The 21995-nt window shown below is 36.5% G+C and overlaps 1 protein-coding gene and 1 long non-coding RNA gene across 2 annotated transcripts in view; one reads left to right on the top strand and one right to left on the bottom strand.

The window, feature by feature from the left end:
• Positions 1 to 21995, top strand: part of LOC123316425 (dynein axonemal heavy chain 3) — a 2043583-nt gene that overhangs the window by 214328 nt on the left and 1807260 nt on the right. The window contains exons 6-7 of the mRNA XM_044902499.1: positions 11124 to 11448; positions 12695 to 12902. Coding sequence (XP_044758434.1) covers positions 11124 to 11448; positions 12695 to 12902 — 533 coding nt within the window. The remainder of the gene's footprint in view (positions 1 to 11123; positions 11449 to 12694; positions 12903 to 21995) is intronic.
• Positions 943 to 4618, bottom strand: LOC123316443. The gene is made up of 3 exons (XR_006538081.1): positions 4293 to 4618; positions 2349 to 2495; positions 943 to 2289 (listed from the first exon to the last, which is right to left on the bottom strand). It is a non-coding gene; the product is annotated as an uncharacterized LOC123316443 (long non-coding RNA).

Below are 21995 nucleotides of genomic sequence, written 5' to 3'. Positions count from 1 at the left end.
ATGTGGTCTACCGAAACATCTAGATCCCAAATGTACTCAACCTTACAAATGTCCCAATTGTGGAGGAGATCACCTTGGAAATGATAAAAATTGTCCAACATATCAATTTGAAAAATCAGTACAAACAATTAAAACTTTAGAAAAAGTTTCATATTCAGAAGCAAGAAAAATAGCTCTACAGAAAGTACCATCCAAAGGAGTAACATTCTCCGAAATGATTAAAACGAAATTTGTTAAAGAAAATGATCTTGTAATGAAAATTATTCCAGAACTCACACAGACAATAGGAAATTTATTGAAACGTGCTACCACATCTTCAACATGCACTGAAAACATCTCAACCAAAACTGATGATAAAAAGAAAATGAATCAACAAGCAATATCATGCCACCTCCCAATTTGAGAGTGGACACATCGAAAAAATACATTAAACGTACAGTAAATGATAGATCTCCCCTTGCAGATGATGCAGACGAATCTGATGCAAGCCAGAGTTCACAATCCAAAAGAACAAAAGTAACAAAGAAAACGAAGAACATGCCTAGAGGCAGACCAAGACTAAATCAAACTAACGATAAAACGGGTACGGAAATCACAGAGACTGAAAAGATCTGAAAACTATCATTTTATTTATATAATCACATATTATTAAATCATACAAATATTTATCTGTACAACTATTGAAGTGTACATTTGGTTTATTATTCACTTATACATATATTTATTCTTATATCTTTCTATATATTAATCACAATATTTGTTTATACATCTATTTATTCTGTTTATTTTTTACATTATTTATTGATACATCTATTTATTATTCACTCTATTTATTCATTACATTCATTTATGCACCTACTTACACATTCGTTTGTTATTTGTTGTATCGAAAAACATCTGCGATATCATGTTTAAACTCAATGACCATAAATAATAAAATCATCCAATGGAACTGTAGAGGATGTATTAGAAGATACTGTGATATCAAGCTATTAATTCAACAATATGATCCAATCTGCATATGTCTACAAGAAACTCACCTGAAACCTAATCAACCATACTCTTTAAAAAAATACAATATTGTGAGAAGAGATCATACGCTGAACGAGATAGCATCTGGTGGCGTGGCTATATTATTGAGATATGATGTACATTATAAAGAGATACAGCTCACCACGTCACTGCAGGCTGTCGCTGTTGAAGTTGAATTTCCATCAAAGACAACACTGTGTAGCATATATTTACCAGACGGGAATTGGTCTACTAGGGAAATCGATGATATAATTGAACAACTTCCTTCCCCAATCATATTAATGGGCGACTTCAATGCACATAATTTGTTATGGGGATCAATAAAAACCGACCGAAGAGGAAGACTGATTGAAAATTGGCTTGAAAGGGACGATCTAACCCTATTAAATACCGGTTCACATACGCACATGAATACTATCAGTAACACGTTCTCAGCAATAGATCTCACAGTTGTATCAAATATTCTAGCCACCAAACTACTATGGACCGTAGACGACGATCTGCACAATAGTGATCACTTTCCAATAATTGTTGAAACTGAGGAATTGAGGAGAATTCATTACGCCCCAAGACGATGGCTCAATAGAAAAGCCAATTGGCAGAAATTTAAGACTGAGTTGATCCCTCCTGAGAACATAAGTGTTAAATCTGTAACAGAGTCACTGAAACATGCAGCTGATAGAAGTATCCCAAAGACCAGTTCTATACCGTTGAAATATGTAGTGCCGTGGTGGAACCACGAGGTGAGCTCTTTAATTAAAAAAAAGAAGACAGCCTTAAATCGCTTCAAAAAACACCCTACAACTGAAAACTTGGTAGCATTTAAAAAAGCTCGAGCCGAGGCCAAAAGAAAAATCCTCGAATCCAAACGACAAAGCTGGAATCAATATATATCATCCATAACAACTGATGAGAGTCTAGGAAATGTTTGGAAAAAGATAAAATCAATTTCAGGGAAACATAACCCAAATCCAATAACATGCCTGAAAGTAGGAGGGAATATTATAGAAGAGCCGACGGAAATAGCAGATATTTTCGCAAACCATTACAAAGATGTGAGTAGCTCAAGTAACTACAACAGCTTATTTGCTGAAAAGAAGCTGGAGAGGGAGTTGAACCTTGATTTTCACACAGAACAAGAATTTGAATACAACCAACCATTCACTATGGCAGAACTGCAAGAGGCCTTACATGCTTTGAAACAGAGTGCTCCTGGAATAGATGAGATCTCCAATGAAATGCTGAAAAACATAACACCTGAAATGACACAAACATTATTAGAAATGTATAACAAATTATGGAAAATGAGCACTTACCCTGATGAATGGAAAGAAGCGATAATTGTTCCCATCTTGAAACCAGGAAAGGAATCCTCAACTCCATCAAGCTACAGACCCGTGAGCCTAACCTGCTGTCTAGGAAAACTTTTAGAAAAGATGATACATGATCGTCTCCAATGGTACCTAGAAAAAGAAAAACTATTATCCCCTAGTCAAGCTGGCTATAGAAAGAAAAGGTCCACTATTGATCATCTAATTATGTTGGAAAATGCTATACAAAATGCATTCATAAGGGGAGAACATACTGTTGCTGTATTTTTCGACATAAAGGGAGCATTTGATATGACATGGCGTTATGGAATACTGAGTGAACTGTTCAACTACGGTCTTAGAGGCACCCTTCCAAGGTTCATTGAGTCCTTCTTAAAAGATAGAAAATTCAGAGTAAGGGTCGGGAACTCACTTTCAGCCATTAAAGATCTAGAAAATGGGGTTCCACAGGGATCCACACTTAGCTGCAAACTGTTTACCATAGCCATCAACAAAATCACAAAAAACGTTGACCCGGAAATAGTGAAATGTTTGTACGTGGATGATCTAGCCATATTATTATCTGGCAAATCTATTGAGGAAATTAGTAGCAAAATTCAAAAGGCTATTAATACAATCATTTATAATGGGGAGAGTATTGGATATGAATTCGCCTGGGAGAAGACATACTGTGTCCACTTCTGCCGTATGAGAAAATTGCATCCTGATCCAATTCTTTTTATCAGAAATAACAGAATAAAATGCTTAGAAGATGTGAAATTTTTGGGGTTAACATTCGACTCAAAATTGACGTAGAAAAAACATATAAACTATCTCAGAATAAAGTGCCGAAAAACGCTCAACCTCCTAAAGGTACTAGGAAACACAAAATGGGGAGCAGATACTAACAGTTTGCTGACCATATATCGCTCGCTGATTCTCTCTCGCATTGACTACGGATGCGCAGTTTATTCATCATCCCGCAAATACGTACTGAAAACTCTTGACCCTGTCCATAACTTGGCACTGAAATATTGCCTAGGACCATTTCATACAAGTCCAAGTCACAGCTTGTACGTGGAGGCTGGTGTTGAACCCTTAGACGTAAGACGGAAAAAATTTCTTATAAAATATATGCTAGGAGTACAATTGAATCAACAAAACCCAAATTACAGCTTAATGATGCAAGATATAAACATATACAGGAGAAAACCAACAGCAACACGTCCTGCTGTGATTCGTTTTGTGGAATACCTAGAACATAAAAGAATGACCATACCTGAATTGTATCAAGACGACTTTGAAGAAATACCTCCTTGGACTATACCCATTGTGAAAACTAGACTTGAACTCATGAAGACAAATTATCAACTAATCACCAAATCATCAGACAATGTTTTTATTCATTGAAAGAAGAATACAGTTCAGCAAAATTTTTATATACTGATGGTTCAAAAACAATTGAAGGAACTGGATGTGCTATAGCAATGCATGGAGAGAAACATTCCTGGAAATTAAATCCTATATCATCCGTATATTTTGCCGAGCAATATGCAGTATGGCAAGCTCTGATGTGTTGCTATATTAGAGAATACCCTCAGGAAATAGTAATTGTTACTGACTCACTTAGTCTGATACAAGGATTGAGGAAGGTATACACACATGACTCAGTAATGAAAAGAATTAAATCACTAATATGTCATCTAAAAAGGAAGAGATTTCAACATTGTGTTCATATGGGTACCTAGTCATGTAGGAATAGAAGGTAATGAAGAAGCTGATAAAGAGGCACGTAGAGCTGCGAACTCTGATACGCTGGATGTGAATTTTGTAAAAATAACAGATCTGTACAATCATATATCCGAGAAATGTACTGACGATTGGCAGCAATTATGGGATAATAAAACCACTCAGCTTAAGCAAATTCAACCAAATGTGAGATCTACTTACCCTGTTGTCAAGCTCCACAGACGTGATACAACCAAACTACATCGTCTTCGTATAGGTCACACTCAGATCACACATGGACATATACTGAAACGTGAGAACCAACCATTGTGTGAATGGTGTAACGATCCGTTAACAATTCCTCACCTTATATGTGAATGTCCAGCGTACACTGCTATGAGAGAAAACTGCAACATCAGATCGACTTTGAAGGAGAATTTATGTGGGGAACCTGAAATAAAGAATATACTTAAATTTTGTAGAGTTATAAATATATATGATGCGTTGTAATATATTACACAAATACTTACTGTGATTTCGCTGAATTTGAGTGTTTGTTTATTCTCTTATTTTCAGCGATCGATTGTATTCAGTTCTTGACCCCTTTTGTTCCATCTGCTTGTTCTTAGATCTTTCAGGGCATTTTTCAGAACTTGGCTATGTCGGTTGAGGTTCCTTCTATTTAGATCATTTTTGTTCATCCTATATATTCTTCTGAGTCTTCGATTTTCTTGTATAAGATCTTTTACTTCTTTAGGCGTATTGCCATGCGGATGACTGGGTGCTGGTCTCTTCGCTCTTCTCGTGCTTTTTTCGTAAGCTTTCAATATAATCTCTTCCAGTTTATCAACCGCACATTCCAGATCGTCTGGAGTGCTTATTGTTGGAATTTTTGTTATTTCCGATTGTATTAAATGGCTGTATTCAGCCCAATTGGTATATTCTCTTATTTTCAGCAGTTTTTCTCTTGGCTCTTCTCCAATTGTCAATTCCACGGGATTGTGGTTTGAAGTTCCATCTTCCAAAGTTTCAATCGAGAATTCTTGAGTTTTATTTTTCAATATCGCGATATCTATTACATCTGGTATTCCTCTTCCAAAAGCAAGATATGTCGGTAGCTCTGGTCCAATAACTATGGCATTTTGTTTTTTGGCGAAATCCTTGAGTTTTTTGCCATTTCTATTCTCTGTTATGCTGTTCCATAATGGGGATTTACAGTTGAAATCTCCGATGGAGATTTTCGGGTTTGATCCTTCCAACATGTTGTTTATCTCTTCTTCCAATAGATTGTTTTGTGGTGGCTTATACGCCGAGGTTATTTCGACTCTTTGCCGATTTAATTCGGCAAAAATCGTCACTTTTTCTGTTTTTCCTTGTGTTTCGTCGGATCTACTTTTAAAGTAGTGTTTCAGATCTGTTCTCACCAATATTGCTACTCCTCCTCTGGTGTTTGTAATTCTGTCACATCTATATGTTTCATAATTCATGAAATTCAGTCTTCTGTTCCGGTTTATTCTTGTTTCCTGTAGGGCTATAATATCAGCTTGAGGGATTTCTTCCTAATATCCGTAAGGTCCATTAATTCAGTTTACTAAATAATGCTTGGAGTTTTTTCTCCATTTCCCTCTCAATTTTCAACATTATCTTGTTGAAAATTTTTTCCGTGAAGATATCTAAATCATCGGCTGATTCAGATATCTTTTTCTTCTCCTGTTGACTGTTCACAGCCTGTTTCATTGTAAGCTTCTTCTGTCCTTTTTTTTTCTGGACGGGTTCTGGAGTCTCCCTCTTCTTTTCTTGCTCTGTAGGTTGGGTCTTCGCTACTTCCTGAATTTTTTGTTCAGAAGTTGTTGTTTTTGTTACCTCCTTTTTCTGTTCAACTGATTTTCGGGAATTTTTCTTTCTGGTCACCAACTTGAACTCGCTACATCCTTTGTAGCTAGCTGGATGGCCCTCTTCTCCACATAAGACGCATGTGGCATTTCTCTCTTCACTTTTTCTGGTGAGTGTGCAGTCATTGCTGCTATGACTTCCGGAGCACTTCACGCATCTCCACGGGAAGGAGCATTTGTTTTGTGCATGTCCGTACCTTTGGCACCTAAAGCACTGGCTTGGAGTTTCAGGCCTCTTTTTATGTTCAACCACAATACAGAGGTTGTAGAGTCGCTTCACTCCGAAGATTTCCTTTTTTTCTGGGCTTTAACCAGGTAGAGAGGCTTCTTTGTCTTGTTCGATGTCATTCTGGACACCTCAGCGTCTGATATTCCCTGGAATATCAGGTCGTCCTTAATCAACGCAAGATCAGCGTCGATTGGTAAATGCCTAATAACGGCATATATCTTCTTCTCCTCCTCCATTTGGTAGGTAAAAAATTCTTTACCATGCTGCTCGAAGAATGTTGTGATTTTTCTAAAATCATCTACGGTTGACGCGATGATTTTTATACCGTCTTTAACTGTAGTTGCACGGTTGTAGTTCATGCTTTTTGTGTAGAGAGTTTTAGTTTAGATATCTCTACCCAATCTGAGGTGCCCATCATCGTGATGGGTGGAATTTTATCTCTTTTAGGCACTTCCGTTGCCTTCTTGACAGTCTCCTCATCAGAAGAGGAGCTTTCTTTTCGCGCGCGTTTAGTTGGGGGCGCGTTTGAGGCCTTCGCGTCCTGCGTTGAATCATTTTTCCTTGTTTCGGGTTGTGAAACAATTCCCATAAGGGAATTATTCTTGGAACCCGCTACCGGTTTTGTGATTGCGGCGTAAGTGGGAGATTTCGGCATATTATTGCGGGTCATTTCCTCCCTCAAGAGGCGCATCTCACCGACTTACTGTGACACAGTTTCAGTCAGTTTGACTATTTGATCTTTCAACTGCCCATTTTCTTCTCTGAGCTTTACAAGCTCCTCGTGTTCGCCTTCGCTGAATTCTTCAGCATCGGTCGCTTCCATGTAGGAGCCCTCATTATCTGAGGTTTCCGACATGGTTTTATACTCAAAAATCTCAAAATATCAAACAATTTGGAAATAATAAAATATGTATTCAGAAATCTTCACTGAAATAGTCTAATAGAAAACTATGGTATAAAGCCGAATGTTTTATACGCTATGAGAAAAATCAGAAAAGAGATGCGAAAAATAAGCTCACCTGATGTTTTCTGCAGTACCAACGAGAAAAACAAAATCCTCTGGACACTTAGGATGAACACCAACTTTGAAAATTTTAACGAATTAAAATTCCGATAACAAATATAGAACCTACATAAACTTCACAGACGGAATCAAATATTCCGTAGCTTTGTTAGTGGGCACTTTCACCTCCGCTTTCACTTTTACGGCACTGTGACACTTCGACTTTCTCGTCCGCTTTCTCTTTTATAGCACTACCCAGTCAACCAGTTTCAGTCACAGGGAAGTTGTTGGGAATTACCACTGTGGAAATGCGACTTCACAATGTTGATTTAAAAAAAGGCCACCAGTGCTTACTGGGGAGTGCTTAATGTCCGCAACATCGCATATCGCGGGTAATTACGCAGTACATCATATAGTAGGTGTAAAAAAAGCACCCTAGACAGCAACTTTGCGACTTCTCATTTTGGAGGTTTTTGGAACGATTATTTTGACAGAATAAACTACCAAAGTGTATCCTCTATTGAAGTTATATTCATGTTCAATTTGATAATTACCATCGTGGCAATCAATTTGCACTCTATATTCGAGGCGTTCCGAGGAAAAATGACCCAAGCTACAATTTTTCTGAAATTGAATTAACAGTAAGAACTGCCTGAAAATGAATCAAAATTTTATATACTCGTAAACTCAATTTCAGAAAAAAATGTAGCTTGGGCCTCTTCAGCTCTGAATGCCTCATTTGTACCCTGTGTTTACTCTTTACTCTTACCTACATATATTTCGCATTCTTCTCCCATCCTCAAAAGGGAAATCTTTTTATTCAAGATTAATATGTTTCATACAAATCCAAATATATAAAATAAAGAACATATATCTTGTTATGAATCTTCATTCCACTTCAGGAACGGCATGGTCCAGCTGAAGAAGAAAAAATCAGAGCTGTACTGATAGTAATAAATTGAGTGTCATGAAAAATCTCACAACAGTAGAAGGTGATTTTTTCCAGCACAGTATCTAAAATAATAATTTGAAGTTCTCTCGATGATTCAAATCAATTCCAAGTTTGATTTTGAAGGTTGTGAATGTTACTTATCACCTAAATTCATATGAGGTATGTTGAAAGTTGAACGTTACAAAGGTGCAAAAATGGGGAGGATAAGAGGGCCAAGAAGTGATCATGATGTATTCATTATTTCAATAGGTTATATAACTACTCACCTTTTACTGCACGTTAATTAATCAATCAACGTCAAGTAACACTTAACTAAAACGAAATTTAATAATAGAACAACTCGGTTAAAAAAATTATTCTAAAAATTCATTCATGAAGATTTTGTTTGTTCATTCTCTCAACACAACGCAGTCACAGAACGAAACACGTCACACCACGTTTTGCATAGCGGGATTTAGGTTATGAGTTAACCTCGAGACCACGTGCTGATAAATAGAACATTTCAGACAGTTACTGGAAGTTTTTCTTAGAGAAGTCGCTGGGTAGAGTTCATCGAAATTTATTCACAACACATCATTTCATGTTCTAAAAATATCACAGATTAAATATTTCAAAAATATCAACAGAGAGAAGTCGCATAATAGTAGCTATGTTCACTTCATCGGAACATCTCGATATGATGTTACATGCAACCACTAGGGATCTAAAGTTGAGGAATTCGCAAACTTAACAATATGCGGACGTTAATGTCTACAATGTGAAATCTCAAGTACATCCATGAAACTTCTCAAAGAAGCGCTTCAATGTGATATTTTTGGGTACTCCCTGCGACTTACTGTTACATTTCTGGTTGACTGGGTAGGAGCACTGTGTCCATTCAGCGGAGGGTAACTAGAATTCCTTATGGTACAAGAAGACCCTCCTATGAAGAAAGACTTTCCATTATGCGCCTCACTCCATTTACTACCAGACGTTTGAGGGGTGACTTGATTACCACATATAGAGCACTTCATGGGTTATTCAATGCTAACTTAGCAAATCTCTTCTGCATGAATGCTGATACACGACTACGTGGCCACAACTACAAACTTGCGAAGGAGAGGTTCCAGTCCACCAGCAGAGAACACTTCCTCCCCAATAGGGTATTCAATGTCTGGAATGGCCTTCCAACGGCAGCAGTGAACGCTCGCTCGATCAACAGCTTCAAAAATGCACTTGACATATGGATCGCGACTGTTTCTTTGTGATGGTTTAGGGTGACCGGCCACCCAATGCGAAGTTGAGCGAAGCTGAGCGTTTTCAGTACTAATATAATTGACAAGCTACGAATCGAGTGACGTAGCTCGTGATTTAGCATTGAAAAAGCTCAGCTTCGCTCAACTTCGCATTCGGTGGCCGGTCACCCTTAGGTTGGCTGGAGTGATTCTTTCTTTTATAATTTTTTTTTCTCTGCAGTGTACAATGCGTGATGATTATTCTTTTTTTTTCATTTAGTTTATAGATGTAAATCTCAACTCACAGCAGGACCACTTGGAAACCGTCGAACACTCTGCAGAAAGTATAATGCAGAAACTAATTGGCAAACCTTTGCATGGAAGGCACCAGAACAAGGTGAACTATAATTACGTCGACATATCTGCGTCGAACTACTGGTTGACTTCCGTAAGGTTGATTCCTGAGACAGAGGGCTTCATGCTCGCCATCCAGTATCAGGTGATTCCAATAACGAACTACATGAAATATATCGCCAAGGATGCCTCAGTGGCGGATGATAGCTGTCGTTATGGCTGTGCGACACATGAAACTATCCAGAACATCACCGGGGCATGTCAGAAGTTCGCGGGCACGGAGTACAAAAATAGAGATGATGCCGTTGCCAAGATTCTTCACCAAGAATAGGCACTAAAACACCAATTTCTATGTTCGAAAAAGGTTCCTAATTACAATTACCATCCGGATGCTGTATTGGAAAATGAACATCACAAGCTCTACTGGGATCGCACGGTTCTCACAGACCGGAAAATAACCCACAATAGACCAAACCTCAAATTGCTCAATAAGGATGAGGACAGAGCACTATTCGTCGACGTCACGATTCCAAATAATAACAATCTTTTAGATAGGCAAATATTTCAAAATACAGAGATCTCGAGAAACAAACCAGAAGACAATGGATGCTAAAAGATATCAAGACCATCCCTATAGTCATTTCATCTACAGGCCTGATACCGAAGAAACTACTAGAGAACTTGAGGAAACTTCAGTTGGACGGAACTATCTATAGAGTCATGCAGAAGGCGGTACTGCTGGGAACGGCGAGAACTATACCACCTACGCAAGTACAGGGAATGCAGAGGAACACCGTCTTCATCGACAGGAAGTGCGGGTGGATCCGGAATCCAACCGACAGCGGGAAGCCGAGGAGCGGCCCGACCCGTTCACCACCTCGAGCCCGAAAACCTGGAAAGGGCTCCAACAGAGCTCAATCCTTTTGATATCTGAGATATCTGGGATAAGTGAATTTTCCTCTGGAGAGGAGTGTGAAAACCGCAAGGCTAAAGTCATAATAATAGTCTTTAGTTCTCGTAAGCTTGATGATGTTTGTGGGAAGGACGTGTCGTTCACGAACAATATGATTCTAATATCAAGCGCAGTGACGAAAAAAAATTTTCATAGAGTACAAGCTGTACAGAAAATCATTAACAAATAAAATAGAAGTGGCCCTAACACAGATCCCTGTAATACACCCCTTCGAATTGGATAATTTTCAGAAGTTTGTTGATTACCGTAGACAAACATTTTTCGATATCTGTTTACCCATCCTTGATGATATAATTTTTTTGTTGATACATTTCGAATGTACCAATCTCACTCTGATCAAAAACTTGAGAAATTAATTTCATGGCCAATCAACTGCTTTCATGAAAGTGCAGGTATAGAGTGAAGATAATATTTATTAAATTTTTTCTACTTACAGATTCGAAGATATGTGTATAGTTACGACTGAATCCTTGCAAGAAAAACACCGCTTTCCGCTGGAACCGAACGTTTTCGAACAGACCATGGATATGTTATGTCAAAGAGTCCGGGACCGAATAGAAGGCGATTTGATTACATCTTGTGCAGATATATTTTTGGAGTATAAATGGGCCTGGAAGCAGTATATTCCTAAGAGGCCCGTGGAATCAGTCGAATTAGTTGAGAGATTTTTCATCTGTATCAATAACTTGCTATCTATATTGATCCGAAAAATGGTGGTTAAGAGTTTACAATACTTCTTGAACTACATCTATCAGTATAAGGTTTGTGTGAATGAATCTTCATTATTGACTTTAGAAGAAAATGGATCGTGAATGTTAAATCTGCTTGTTCATCAGAATAAATATCTATGAGGAATCGACATTAAGAAGGGTCTACACCGTTATAGTAGTCAGTTCAAAAAGATGAAATGAATAACTTACGTCAGAAACCACTAATTCAATCAGTTCGGCACCTTGGAAAGTCAAAATTCTTTTTATCCGTCAAACGGAAAAAAATGAGAAATTTTTTCATTGAAGAACAAATATAATATATATTCATGTTATTAACTTTCCGAGGTGCAATTATATGTTCTATTAATTTCCACATGAAAAAATTTCACGAAAATTCTCGCGATTGGCTACAATTCGTATCCTGGTGAAATTGAAAAAGACGTTCGTTAAGTGCTGCCATCTTTTCTGTGAAAGTGGAAACTATTGTATTATCCGTAACATTCACTTATCGTTCAAATGTTCCGACAACACCCCAAATTCTGGTAGTCTTTCCCCCTTTACGCCTTATACGGATGGCGAGAAAGCCCCATGGTATAAACTCCTCTTAGAGTAATTGTTACAGAGAAATACACAAAAACAATTGTGGTCGAATTATTATTCGAAGATGGAAGAAATGGTGCTCATAATCGATTTAATTAAAATTTATTATAATAAATTGAAAAATCCACAAAACTCGTTTGGCGTAAAAATGATCGCCTGCCCTAATGCAATCAGAATAGATATTTCCAAAGCGAAAAATTTTTCATCAGAAAACCCATTCGGAAATGACATTCCGACTTCTACGAATTCTGACGGATAATGATTCGCACGATTTTGGACGAACGGCGCCGGCGTTCGCGTGGACTCACAGTTCGCAGATTTTCCGCCCCCAGTGGCAGTTAGGCTCTCTTTCTTCTCTCCTCTGTTCTGATTCTCTGCCGATGAAATGGTGATTATTAATTGATGACGTCCACATTGAATAGTCATTTTGGCTGTAAGTAGTCGACATCTTGATTTCGTCATAATGTAGTTGATATGATTTTTCACGCAATCATGACGAATCAAAAATTCTGACTGAAGGGGCTTTGAAGATGGCTGCTGACTTCTGCCGATTCTGATCGACTGGAGCTTCGAAGAGCCTAAAAACTTAACACTAAAACTGCGTACCCGTCTTTCGAAAAAGCGAATGAATCACTTACGAGAATACCGAATACCCTGATTATCATTTATTTTCAACATAACGTTTTTATTTTTCAAGGATGGAAATGGGTACGAAGAAGAATATCATGATTTGGCCCTCATTCACATGCCAATAATTAGTGTTAAAGCTAAAGGACGTATAGGAACAAATGAAATTTATTTGGATCCTTCTTTGCCAGAATTGAAAGAAATAATACGGGGAGCATTTCTCAAAATGATAGCAGTCAACAAAAATATCTTGAGAATTGAAAATATAATGTTTCCAGGTGAGTATTGAAAGAAAGTTTTCAGAACTTGGAACGCTTATTTTTTTCACGTGGATCTACATAATTGCCATTTATATTAATATACTAGCTGACCTGGCACCTCTCTGCCTAAAGGACATTAAATGTTGTATCAACTTAGCTTCGTTATGCTTTTTTCCAAGCACGATATGAAGAAGGTAAAATTGGACTGGCAGAAATCTACCTTTCGAGTATCCCAAAGCGAGCATGTCGACATCGAAGAAGAATAGAGATAGATCGGTTTCGCTTTTATTTGAGCTCATCAGTAGGTATCGCATAACTCAATCAACGATGCCGAACAAATGAAACAGAGGACCTTGTGTAGTAAACAAATAGAAGTAAAACATAAATCGATATGTTCAACGACCCAAACAACACACTTCCGTCTAAATGACATCTCATTTATGTCAAAAGGGATCTAAAATGATCTTGCTCTGAGTTATGATCAAAATTAGATTATCTAAATAAGACGTTTTCTATGAATGATGTTTTTGAAATTTTTTTTAGATGTCTAGTCTTATGCCTGGCAAAATTCTTATGTCCGTAAGATATCTGAAAATAGATTAGTTTCCAAATATACATCTAAAAAAGGTTTATCTAATATCTTATTGTATTAATCGCGAAAGAATCACTGGGCAGACAACTAATAGATATGATATACCATTCCAATATTAGACATCAATATCTGACTTTATTAAGACATCTAGATTACATATAGAGAACATCTAACTAAAATGGTCGAAAACCAGTGACCAGATGAATATCTTTCAGATATATCATTTTGTATCGTCTATGAACATTAGAATTCAAATTGTACCAAATATCTCGATTAATATCTTCAAAGAAGACCATATATTGAAAAAACGTTTATTGGATATCTTAATTTTATAATAATGATGAAATTAATTTTCAGACGGGAAATAGATATCATATACTATATCGATATGACACATCAATATCTGACTCTGTTTAGACGCCTAGATTACATATATAAAACATCTAAGTAAAATGGTCGAAAAACAGTGAACAAATAAATTTCTTCTAGATTTGTCATTGCTAGATCGTCTTTAAACTTAACGATTCCAAGTGTCCCAAATATGTCGATATAAGAAGTCAATGTCATCTATTGAAGTGACTTCCGAAATTAATTATTCATAAACCATATTTCTACGATAGTCAAAAAATTTTGGACTAATCAACATCTTCCTAGTGTATTTTTCAAATTCATATTGTGTTTTATCATCTAAGTATCAATGCTAAAAAGCACATGTAAGTCTAAGTATTCGTATTCTTACTGATGGGGATGTTTTTCTAGGAGACTTAGTATCAGGATATTGAAATTTGTGAAAATTTTCATATGATAAAACTGATTGGACAATTTTTTCAATATAAATCGAGTATGAATATTGGTACCTGTTTCAAAAACAATAATGGTGAAGAATGATTGACACCTAAATTCAATATGTTAAATATGAACTTTAGAACGAAATTATTGATTAACCCAAGATACTCTTGAGAGTCTTGAGGAAAAAGGATATTTTTCCGAGTTTGCAGAAAATAGATGTTTGGTTGAAGGTATTCGATCGAGAGATATGCGATGAAAAGGGCTAGACAAGAACTACGATCGGGTTGGATCGCTTGGTGGCGAACTCTTATCGCAATTCGCAAGAAGCCGCGAACCGGCCATGGGCCAATAGAGTTAAAGTTCATAGTGCATAGCCATTTGAACTTGAACATTCAACATTTCCGTTAGTATATACAACCCTTCTTTGTAAGAAGGTCAAGTCGGCTAGTGATTGTGTTCGTTTTTTGATTAGTGATTTGTGCTGTAATAATTGAACAAGGTGAGTGCAATTTCTACTTAGGGTAGTTACAGCAGGTAATCCCTTCAGACATTAATCAAATTGCTTGAACATAGGAAAATACTATTTACTTCGATATGGTATTAGTTTGGATTTGTGCTCTCTGTTAAAAATGATATCCAGTTATCGTTTTCAAATACTTACCTGAATTTTTGGCTACAATAAATTGAAATATACGTAGATTTAAAATAGAAATATATTTCATAGATCAATCGTCTAATAAAGTCTATTAAATGATATTTTTTAGATAACCATTGACAAGTCAATACTATTTTGTTAGATAGGTACTATTAATGGTACATGGTACATAAAATGCGCTCCTCTGAGGAATATCAATCTGAAATTTGACGAATAATCGAATATACAGAGTTTGAAATCTTCGAGGAAATGTTTAGATGTTTTTTAGATCATTTAAGAATTCGAATATTTTTTCGTATTTCGATGTTCGAATTGAAAATTTTGTATCAATTAATCCATAGGAGTTCATTATACAGCAGCATTTTCTATTTCTATGTAGAATTTACTTGGTGAAGAGGGTTATCTGAAAAAGTCTAATGATAGACATCTTCTAGACATCGATTCAGAAGTGAATTTTGAATCACTTCACTCAGAAAACTCTTGCTGAATAATGTAACCCTTATTATAAGTACTAACAAAACAGGATTCAATCTGAAATTCGACGAATAATTGAATATACGGAGTTTGAAATCTTCGAGGAAATGTTTGGATGTTTTTTAGATCATTTAAGAATTCGGATGTTTTTTCGTATTTCGATGTTCGAACTGAAAATTTTGTATCAATTAATCCATAGGAGTTCATAACAGCAGCGTTTTCTATTTCTATGTAGAATTTACTTGGTGAAGAGGGTTATCTGAAAAAGTCTATTAATAGACATCTTCTAGACATCGATTCAGAAGTGAATTTTGAATCACTTATTCACTCAGAAAACTCTTGCTGAATAATGTAACCCTTATTATAAGTACTAACAAAACAGGATTCAATCTGAAATTTGACGAATAATTGAATATACGGAGTTTGAAATCTTCGAGGAAATGTTTAGATGTTTTTTAGATCATTTAAGAATTCGGATGTTTTTTCGTATTTCGATGTTCGAACTGAAAATTTTGTAACAATTAATCCATAGGAGTTCATTACAGCAGCGTTTTCTATTTCTATGTAGAATTTACTTGAAGAGGGTTATCTGAAAAAGTCTATTGATAGACATCTTCTAGACATCGATTCAGAAGTGAATTTTGAATCACTTCACTCAGGAAACTCTTGCTGAATAATGTAACCCTTACTATAAGTACTAACAAAACAGGATTCAATCTGAAATTTGACGAATAATTGAATATACGGAGTTTGAAATCTTCGAGGGAATGTTTAGATGTTTTTTAGATCATTTAATAATTCGAATGTTTTTTCGTATTTCGATGTTCGAATTGAAAATTCTGTATCAATTAATCCATAGGAGTTCATTAGAGCAGCGTTTTTTATTTTTAAAAAATACTACAGGGTATCAAAAGAGTACCGAAATTGAATCCTATTGATTTATAATTTGTATCTCCAGGTTTTGGTTCATGCTTTCTTTTCTTCAAAAGATTATTTTTTGCATATTTTCTCAACTTGTTATTGATATTCAATAAATAGCTATTTGTAATTTATGTTGCTTCCAGAGGCTGTATATGTTCTCTTCGAAAGTGAAACGCCAGCAGACTTAAATGATGCTGTCATAAAACGGGGGCCATTCAAGACTGGTTATGACTAGCCAACGGTACGAATATGAGAGGAATAAAAACAAATAGACAATAATTTCATCTATTTATATTATGTTTTTTCCAATTTTATGAATTATGTGTTATGTTTTTGAATAATATTTATTTTTGTTTTTTTTTATTATAAATATATTTATTCATCAGAACCTGTTTTTTCTCTTCCAACTCCCATACGAACTGTCAACCATTCCGTATAAATATGAACTCGCCCATCACTAATCTATAGATTCTCAAGTGGTCAGATTTTATAGATATGATTCTGAGATGTGGATCTTGAATCTATGGAACGTCCATTTTCTTTCACATGGACCCTTCTTCGAAACATATCTTGTGAAATAAATATGTCTAGTTGAGAGGTCATTAATATCACGTTTTTTAAATTATCCTAATATAATTCGAAAGTTGACAACAATTAGAGGACAAAAACTGTACATACAATACAAGGTCATTCTAGAAATATCTAACAAACGTTCAACTTTGATCATCTAAAATAGGTGAGTACTAACACCATCTTTTTCAATAAAAATTTCCTCTAATAGACATCCGATTTCTTCAACGAAAAAGACAATGCTCCAAAGTCTAAAGAAGATCTTTGGTGCTACATGATTTAGATGTCCTGATTGTCCATGTTTTTCAGATCATCTATATATTATCCGATTTTTGATCGAAGAAAAATGTCAAAAATCTAATGATATATAAACGTTATCGAATGATATTAATAAAGTACATCCTCAAACGTCTATTATATATCAAACAAAATACCAAATCAGGATAATCTCGAGAATATCAGAAATCGTACTTGTTATAGAGACAATTAGAATTACGTCGAATAGACGTCTAAAGAAGTGATACTTTTCAACGTAAATCTCGCGGACATTTTTCCGTCGAATCTAGGTTAAAGGTTCGATACTTTCTGATGTTTTATAGATCATCTAAAAGTCTATGAGGTATGGTCTATAAAATGTTTTAAATATGTGTGTGTGTTGTTTGGGGACCTAGGCTTTCTCATATATGGCTACTCAGAATTAGATATCGGCGTATATATTTCTTCTCTCTGTTCACATTAGACATTGGTTGAGTTATACGACACGGACGAGCTCAAAAAAGAGCGAAACTAGTCTGTCGCTACTCTTCCGATATAAGCATGCTCACTTTAGTTTACTCGGCATGTAGATTTCTCCCAGTCCAATTATTGTTATTACCTATCTTTCAAAGCCATATGGTCGATTGACAAAATTTTTGTGTCTTCGTAATTGAACTCATGTTTGCTTATGTTCTTATGTTTATTAAGAGCTGTGGTAGCGTTCTTCGTGTATTTCTGTGCGTTTAGTCTGTCTTTTTGTCTTTGTGAAGTTTGTCCTATGTACTGTTTGTCACAATCCTTGCATGGTATACTATACACGACTTGTGATTTTTTGGTTTTGGGTGTTGATGCTTTCCATTTGCTAAAGACACTACTGATTTTATTACATGGCCTATATACTATTTCACGGTTGTACGGTTTAATTATATTGTTCATCTTCTGCGACAGACCCTGTATAAATGGTAATTGTATTCGCAGTGTGGTCTCCGTTGTTGGTTTCTTCGTATATTGTGTGGCCTGTAGTTTTGGGGGAATTTTTTATCTTTGCCTGGTTTGTTGAACACTATGATTTCTGCAGTTTTCCACTTTTTCGGATAGTGTTCAGTCCTCATTATACCGTTTGCAATATTTGTGAGAGCAGCTATACCTTTTCTAGGTAATTTCTTCAACATTACATTCGTTATTTTATCACTTTCGGGAGCTTTTCTATTTTGCAAGCTTCTGATTATCTCCTTTATTTCGAATGGAGATGTTGGTTTTTCTATTTTGTCGTCTACTGGTGGTTCGTCCATTTCTTCTTCGTTGTTCTCTACTAGTTCTTCCAGATCGTCATTATCGTCATCAGGTCTGTAATTTATTCTCGATTCTCTTTCGATCGAGTCCGCCAGTGCTTCTGCTTTATCGATATTCGTGCCATTCCTCTTTCTCCGTGGAGAGGTGGTATTTAAGTCTTTTCTCTTATCAGACATTTTTGCATTTTCCATGCAGAATGATCGATAGTATTTAGTTCTTGAACTCTTTGGTTCCATCTATTTGTTCTCATGTCCTTCAGGGCATTTTTTAGAACTTGGCTGTGTCGGTTTAGATTTCTCTTATTTATATCTGTTTTGTTGAGCCTGTATGTTTTCTTAGTCTCCGATTTTCCCTGATGAGATCTTTGATTTCTCTGGGTGTATCACCGTGTGGATGTATCGGTGCTGGTCTCGTTATTTTCTTTGTGTTCTTTTTGTAGGCATCTAGTATATTCTTTTCTATTTTATCAACTGCTCTTTCTAGGTCTTCCGGTGTGTTGATTGTTGGTTATTCTGTTACTTCCGATTGTATCAGATGGCTATATTTAGTCCAATCGGTGTATTCTCTTGTTTGCATTAGTTCTTTTCTTGGCCCTTCTTCTATTGTTAATTCGATGGGGTTGTGGTTAGAGGTTCCGTCCCACAAGGTCTCTATCGAGAATTCTCTAGTGATATTTTTCATAATTGCGATATCAATTATATCTGGTAATCCATTTCCGAATGCTAGGTACGTTGGTTCTTCAGGTCCAATAACGATAGCTTAATGTTTTTCAGAGAGATCTTTCAGTTTTCTGCCATTTCTGTTTTCCATCCTGCTGTTCCATTCTGGAGATTTGCAATTAAAATCTCCGATGCAGATTTTCGGGTTTGTTCCATCTAGTAAGTGTTGATTTCTTCTTCCAATAAGTTATTTGGGGGTCTTTTATATGCCGATGTGACTTCGACTCTTTGTCGATTTATTTCAGCAACAATCGTCACTGTTTCTATTTGTGACTCGTCAGATCTTCCTTTAAAATAGTGTTTCAGATCTCGTCTAACCAATAAGCCAACACCTCCCCCAGTGTTTGCGATTCTGTCACATCTATATATCTCATAATTCATGATGTTCAATCGCGTATTTGGTTGTATTCTTGTTTTCTGGAAGGCTATAATATCAGGTTTTCTCTCTGATATTATTTCTTCTATCTCGGGTTTTCGAGAATTTTTCCTAGTTGTATGTTCCATTATTTCAGTTTACTGAACATTCCTTGGAGTTTTTTCTCCATCTCTCTTTCAATTTTCAACATGATATTGTTAAAAAATTTTTCAGTAAAAGTGTCTAAATCGTCGGCGGATTCAGAGACTTTTCTGTTTTCTTTTGTTAATCGTTAGTTTAGCTTGGGGCATCTTTTTTCTTGTCGTCTACTTTGGAGGGGGTGGGCTTCTTTTTCTCCTGGACTTTTAGAGGAATCGTGCTCTGCTGAGCCGATTTCTGGCCTGTTTTCCTCTTCCTTGTAACTAATTTGAATTCGCTACATCCTTTGTAGCTTGCTGGATGGCCTTCTTCACCACACAGAACGCATGTGGCATTTCTCTCCTCACCTTTTCTGGTAAGTTCGCAATCTCTTGTGCAATGATTGCCCAAACATTTGACGCATCTGTATGGGAAAGAGCACTTGTTTTTGGCATGTCGTACCTCTGACATCTGAAGCATTGGCTTGGATTTTCTGCCCTTCTTTTTGATTTCACTACAATGCAGAGGTTGTAGAGGCGTCTCATTTCGAAAATCTCCTTTCTCTGAGTTTTGACCAGGTATAAGGGTATAAACTTTTCGGTTTTATTGGATGTCATTCTGGACACCTCGGCGTCATGAATTCCTTGGACTTTTAGATCATTTCTGAGTATATCTAGGTCAGCATCTATTGGGAGATGTCTTATAACTGCGTAGATCTCTTTCCTTTTCTCCATCTGGTACGTGAAGTACTCCTTACCAATCTGGTCAAAATATTTTGTTATGTTCCTGTAGTCGTCCACAGTCGAAGCTACGATCCTGATTCCGTCTTTTACGACGGTTGCTCTGTTGTAGCTGAATTTCTTCAAGTAGAGAGCTTTTGAGATCTCTACCCAATCAGCTGTACCCGTCGTCGTTATGGGTGGAATTTTATCTTTTTTAGGTAACTCCGTTGCTTTTTTTGCGGTCTCTTCGTCTCTGAAGATGAACTTTCTTTACGCGCGCGTTTTGTGTGCGGCGCGTTCTGGGTTTTTGCAACTTGAGTTGCAAAGATTTTTTTCTTTTCCGGTTCTGGAGCTACTTCCTGTTTGGAGGAATTTTTGGGGACCGCTACCGGCTTTGCAATTTCTGCAAATGTGGGGGATTTCTGTGCCGTAATCTGTTTTGCAATTTCAGCAAAACGAGGGGATTGAGGCGCTTTATTCTTGTTAATTTCCTCTCTCAAGAGGCGTATCTCCCCGACCAACTGAGACACGGTTTCAGTCAGTTTATTTATTTGAGCCTTCAACCGCCCATTCTTTTCTTTGAGCCTTACAAGCTCCTCTGCTTCTCCATCGCTGAATTCTTCGGTGTCCGTAGCTTCCATGTAGGAGCTCTCATTGTCTGAGTCCTCCGACATGGCTTTTTGTCCGTATTGAACTATATGAGGTATTTCGGAATAATAATGAATATTGGAAATCCTTACTACTATGTTACTATTAAGCTATGTGGCTAAGTTATATATTTCAGCATCATGTCGGCGAGTAGTTAAGACGTCGATGCTAGTCTCTCATTAAAGATAGTTCCTCCATGTGGAATGTGTAACCCTAATCCATAGGACGTCCTCTTCGGACATTACGGACATCCATGGGAAATCTATTTCTGGTACAATGGACGTTCTATGGACATCCGAGGGACGTACAAATGTCACAACTTTGAACCGAATTCAGACGTCCATCGCGGACGTCCAATGGATATCCCGTTGGGACCATCATTAGCTATCTCAACGGTACAAAAATTTACTACGATGTTGGCTATCCCATCTATTAGTATTTTAATGTCCTAGAACCCAATGTCTTACACTCAGACGCAGATGGTATTTTCTGTGCTGTTCTCATTTCCATCCATACTTACTAGAAAGTTTTTACACTTGGCCCGGATTCGAACTTGCAAGTACGTGGGGACATATCGCATTACAGAGTCTTCGCGGCAACCGTCCTAGCTACCCAGACTATACGATATACCTACTTGTAGGAACATATTCATTATATTGTTAACTGATTTATGGAATAGTAGTCGATTAATCCAGAATTACCATATAATAAAAACTAAAGTCTTGAAACTCAAACATAGATTATTTTATAATAGTAATTACTCAAGTATTTAGTCTTAGTTTATCATAACGTTATACATAATATAATATTCATAAGATATTCATATACTAGAAAGCGGAAAAATGGAGTTTAGTGAAAAATAATATTAAATTTTGGTGTTCATTGATATATATGTATGTATTATTTGGTCCATATTACGGACTCCTAGTGAATATCCGGTATGGGCATTCAAAAGATGTCCCTACCTGATATCCACTAGG

The sequence above is a fragment of the Coccinella septempunctata genome, chromosome 7, assembly GCF_907165205.1.
Source record: "Coccinella septempunctata chromosome 7, icCocSept1.1, whole genome shotgun sequence".
NCBI classification, from domain to species: domain Eukaryota; kingdom Metazoa; phylum Arthropoda; class Insecta; order Coleoptera; family Coccinellidae; genus Coccinella; species Coccinella septempunctata.
Note: the sequence above shows the minus strand (reverse complement) of the source record. Positions and strands in the feature narration are given on the sequence as shown.